At 37.8% G+C, this 5,785-nt stretch overlaps 1 protein-coding gene across 1 annotated transcript; it reads left to right on the top strand.

Annotated features, from left to right (window-relative positions):
- The first annotated feature begins 883 nt into the window (after positions 1–883).
- On the top strand, positions 884–1,825 carry LOC110289774 (olfactory receptor 50-like). The gene has a single exon (XM_021156148.1). The coding sequence runs from the start codon at positions 884–886 to the stop codon at positions 1,823–1,825; it is 942 nt and encodes a 313-aa protein (XP_021011807.1).
- Positions 1,826–5,785: the final 3,960 nt, after the last annotated feature.

Raw genomic sequence — 5,785 nt, 5'->3', positions numbered from 1 at the left:
TAACCCTTTTCAACTTAAAAACCTAGGTTAAGAATAAGGCAGGTAACATTTGATTTTTCTAGAAAAACAAAAAGAATTTTTTTGGCTGAACTAAGAACTGGTAGGAAAGTCAACTTTTTCCAGGTGTTCTCTGTTCTTGCACGAGATGCTTAGGTTGGAGCCGAAGACATTCATATGGAATCAGGGTTATTTTATGCAGCCTAGGAAGAGTGATGAAAGAGTGAGCTCACTGAGAAAAAGTAATAATAGGAAGGTCTCATAGCTGCTTATAAGCTTCCATTGGTCTTTATATTGTTGGCTCAGACTCATGCACTTAATGCTTTGACCATATGCACATGTTGCTTCTGCTAATTCCCAAGATCCTGGTTTGTTTGTTTGGTTGGTTGGTTGGTTGGTTTTGTTTTTGTTTTTTCAGATGCAAAAATGCGCCCTGGGTTCCACTATCTGTTTTCAGCTCATGGAATGAAAGCCTTAGGTAAGTGCATTCAAGAAAGGTTAAAAGTGGTCAACAACCATTGAAATCTGTTGATTTTTCTTTTGGCTGGTATCAATTTACATACTAAATCCTTAATCTAAAATTGTCTTAGTGAAGTCCAGGCACCTTGATCTGGAAATGGATGTGATAATTTTCCTGATGTTATATTGTTCCCCTCTAAGAAAAATTCAGTTGATTCCAAGGTAGAAAAATTATATCCTTCTCCAAACCATCACAGTTCATTTTTGTCACAGAAATCTTCATATTAGAGTTAAAATACATATATTAATGGTTCAAACTAGTGTTAATTTCAGTACTTGTGATTCATAAAATGTTTCCACAATGTAATAGTTGAAATAGCTTCTCTTTTGTTCCCACTTCTTTCACTCACAGCAGAAGAGTTAGAGCATGAGGATGGATAATGAGAGCACTGTGTCTGAGTTCATCNTTCTGGGGCTCCCCATTCGAGCAGAGGACCAAGCTGTGTACTCTGCCCTGTTCCTGGTCATGTACCTGACAACTGTGCTGGGGAACCTGCTCATCATCCTACTCATCAGGCTGAACTCTCACCTCCACACCCCCATGTACTTCTTCCTCAGTCACTTGGCCTTCACAGACATCTCTTTCTCATCAGTCACAGCTCCAAAGATGCTCATGAATATGCTGACATACCGTCAGTCCATCTCATATGCTGGTTGTGTTTCTCAGGTATACTTTTTTTCAACTTTTACTGATCTTGACAGTTTTCGTCTGACCTCCATGGCCTATGACAGGTATGTGGCCATCTGCCACCCTCTGCACTATACCACCATCATGAGTCAGAACCTCTGTGTCCTTTTAGTAGTAATGTCCTGGGTTTTATCCTCTGCCAATGCCCTTGTGCACACCCTTCTCTTGGCTCGCCTATCTCATTTTAGAAATAATACCATTCCCCACTACTTCTGTGAACCCTCTGCTTTATTGAGCCTGTCGAGCTCAGACACCACCATCAATGAGATGGTCATCCTTCCTTTAGGTACACTAGTCATTACCCTGCCATTTATATGCATCCTATTCTCTTATGGCGGAATTGGAGTCACCATTCTGAGAACTCCATCCATCAAGGGAAACTGCAAAGACTTGTCCACATGTGGTTCTCACCTCTCTGTTGTTTGTCTGTACTATGGGGCTATTATTGGACTTTATCTAGTCCCCTCATCTAATAACACCAATGACAAGGATGTCATTGTGGCTGTGATATATAGTCTGGTCACACCCATGATGAATCCTTTTATCTATAGTCTGAGGAATTGGGATATAAAAGGAGCATTCAGAAATATCCTCAACAGGAGACTGTGTCCACAGTGGTAATAATGGTCTTTACTCTTAGCATCCCTTCTTCCTTCTCTTCTTCTCCCATCCCTCCTTTCTTCCTTGTCAGGGAATCTTCATTAGGCTGCCTTTCCTTCACTCACTTCTCCTTGTACAGTTTTCTTCTCCATTTAACTATCTTTTTGACATTCAGTGTCTTTGGGAAATTTTCTCAAAAACCTTCTACATATTTTTGTCGTAAAATTTTAATTGTTTATATAGTCATTACGGTTTCCTTTTTTTAGATAGGTTCATAGATTTCATAGCAAAGACCTTTTCTTCTCTGCAGATAACAGAAAGATTTATCGCCTTAGATTATTTTATTTTATTTTTATATTTTATTTTATAACATACTTTAAGATTTTGGCAGCAACTATTAATTTTTATTAATTTTATTTTACCTTTTTGTGTAGTGGTGCTTTGATATGCATATGTGTCTGTGCATCATGTTTATGCCTAGTGTCTGCAAAGGACATTAGAGTATGTCAGAATATCTAGGATTTGGCTTACAGATGGTTGCGAGCAAATATATAGGTGCTGGAATTCAAACCTGGGTTCAGTTCTCTTAATCACTGAACCATCTTTTCTGCCTGTTATTTTTTTAGTATTTTAGTTTTTTAGTTTTTGTAGTTGACACGCAGAAGTGGCAGATATTTATTGGATATAATGAGCTGTTTTGACACATGTAAATAGTTCATAAAATCCACATAAAAGAACGCATAGTAATTTATTCAACTATTTAGCATGACTTATTTAGCATGAAATTCTTTATTCTAGCCTTAAGTATAATATATAGTATTTATAATCACTACACACTGAAACATATGAAAAAAACAATTTTTCTCAGCATAGTTTGGTACTTCCTGACCAACCTATGCCAATCCACTTTTCTTATTTTATTTGTAATATTATCTAATTTATCGAAGCTTTATTATTTGTATAATTGTGGCTATACTCAATTCATTATGTTTTTTGACAAGTTCTTGATTATGATCACTAACTAAAATGAAACTACACTGTTTCCTGTATAAGATTAAAACAAGGATAAGTTCTCTGGGGGGCATAAAGGTCCTGGGAAGGGGGTATATCACAACTATAAACAAGACTTTGGCATGAGCCTCTATGGGGCACTGTAGTTATGTGCAGTTTTGGCATCCTAAGGAGAAATTTCTGCTTTTCTGAGTGGGTGATGAAGGATAGTTAGGTAGATATTCAGAGGTCTCAAGTGTTTGAATCAAGTTCAAGTAGGTCTTTAGAACAATTTAACTCAAATATATTTTATTATGAAAAGGAGAAAGAAAGTTCCTTGCTCAACTACAATCATTATATACCATGAAGTGATTTCACTTTTGGTCCTTGAAAATCAACCTCTGCTGATGCAGAGGAACTTTTAATTCCTAGTTGGCTGTAAGATACATCTGTAGAGTAGCACAGCAGAGTTTAATGGCTATTTAAATGCATATTTAAATGCATATTTAAATGCATATTTAAATGCATATTTAAACAGCACTTAGCAGAATTTAAGCTACTGTGTGTTAAAATTCTGATACTTTTTTTAAACAAGCAATAGTTTATATGCTTATTGGAGATTTTATTTAGCTATTACACAATGTTAGAAATAATAAGTAAACAGATAAGCCATAAAAGCTATACATAGGTTAGATATGTATGCTATATTTTATATTCATAAGTGTTCACATTCATATACTTATAACATTTTAATAATAATAATATTAAGCAAAATACTCATTAATTTCTAGACTTTAGTAGAAAAATTTCAGTGTTTTTAGTGAGCATATGGCACACACACACATACATTATATATATATATATATATACATATATATATATGAATGATAGTTTTTCTTAATTATTTTATTTATTTATACCCCAAATACTACCTTTTCTTTCATTCTCCCTTCCAGTGTTCTTTACTCAATCCTCCCTCCCCTTTACCTCTTAGAGGGTGTTTCCCCTAGTCATTCCCTGTCTCTGGGGCATCAATTCTCTACATGATTAGGCACATCCTTTACTACTGAGGCCACACAAGGCAGACCTCTGCTATATATGTATTGAGGGCCATGGACCAGGCCCGGTATGCTCTTTGGATGGTAGCTTAGTCTCCGGGAACTCCCAGGGGTCCAGGTTAGTTGATACCATTGGTCATCATATGGTGTTGCCATAACCTTCAGTTCCTTCAATCATTCCTCTAACTCTTTCATAGTGGTCCCCAACCTCAGTCCAATGGTTGCCTGTAAATATCTGCATCTGTCTCAGTCACCTTTTGGTAGACACTCTCAGAGGACAGCCATGCTAGGTTCCTGTCTGCAAGCACAACATAGTGTCAGTGATAGTGTTAGGGTTTGGGGCCCTTCCATGGGATGGATCCCTAATGGGCTGGTCACTGGATGAGCTTTCCTTCAATCTTTTCTTCATTTTTGTCCCTGTATTTCTTTTAGATGGGAACAAATCTGGTACAAAAAATTGTAGGTAGGTTGGTAATCCCATCCCTCCACTGATGGCCCTGTCTAACTACTGGGGATAGTCCCTTCAGGGTCCATCTCCCCACTGTTGGGCATTTCACCTAATGTTACCCCCATTGAGTCCTGTGAGTCTCTGCCATCCCAGGTATCTGGGACTTTCTAGAGGTTCCCCCAACTCCTACCAGTGGCAGCTGCATTGTTCCATTCATTCTCCTGACCTTTGGACTTCGACTCTCTCTCTCCCCTTAGTTAGGGTTTTACTGCTGTGAACAGATACCATGACCAAAACAACTATCATAAGGACAATATTTAATTGGGGCTGGTTTACAGGTTCAAAAGTTCAGTCCATTATCATTAAGGGTGGAGCATGGCAGGCATCATGTAGGAGGATCTTAGAGTTCTACATTTTGTTCTGAAGCCAAAAAGAAGAAGACTGGCTTCCAGAGAGGTAGGTTGTGGGCTCTTAAGACAGTACCCACAATGACACAGTTCCTCCAAAAAGGCCATACATACTCCAAGAAGGTTGCACTTCCTAATTGTGTCACTTTCTGGTCCAAGCATATTCAAACCATTACATTCCCCTCTCTATCCCAGATAGGCTCGTTCAAACATATGAGTTTATGGGGGCCATACCGAAGCATAGCATAATGCAAAATACATTTTGTCCAACTTCAAAAGACCCATGGTACAGCAGTCTCAACAATATTAAAAGTCCAATGATCAAAGTTTTTTCTGAGGTTCATCCAATCACTTAACTGTAATTCCCAAAGCCAGACAGGAAACCAACTGCACAAACTCCAAACTCTTCATTTCTGTGTCTGATGTTGAAGTGGTCTTTAGATCATAAACTCCTTTTTTGTTGACTTCAACAATCTCCTTTCCTCTGGGCTGTTTCCACTCCTTGTTAGTAGCTTTCCTCAGCTCTAGCATCTCAACATTCTTGGAGTTTCCAAGGCAAAGTCAATGTTACAGATTCTTATTTCAATGTCTGAGAACCACACATGATCTTGTTCTAGAGCTTCTAGGTGTGCTGTCAGGGTGCTAGTGTATGCTCTCTAGCTTCGTTTTGGACACAATCAGAGCTATGAGTTTTCCTCTTAGGACTGCTTTCATTGTGCCCCATCATTTTGGGTATGTTGTGGCTTCATTTTCATGGAACTCTAAAAAGTCTTTAATTTCTTTCTTTATTTCTTCCTTAACCAAGGTATCATTGAGCAGAGTGTTGTTCAGCTTCCACCTGAATGTTGGCTTTCTATTATTTATTTTGTTATTGAAGATCAGCCTTAGTCCATGGTGATCTGATAGGATGCATGGGACAATTTCAATATTTTTATATCTGTTGATGCCTGTTTCTTGACCAATTATATACTCAGTTTTGGAGAAGGTACCATGAGGCACTGAGAAGAAGGTATATCCTTTTGGTTTAGGATAAAATGTTCTGTAGATATCTATTAAATCTATTTGTTTCATAACTTCT

The sequence above is a fragment of the Mus caroli genome, chromosome 2 (genome assembly GCF_900094665.2).
Source record: "Mus caroli chromosome 2, CAROLI_EIJ_v1.1, whole genome shotgun sequence".
Lineage (NCBI taxonomy): Eukaryota > Metazoa > Chordata > Mammalia > Rodentia > Muridae > Mus > Mus caroli.
Note: the sequence above shows the minus strand (reverse complement) of the source record. Positions and strands in the feature narration are given on the sequence as shown.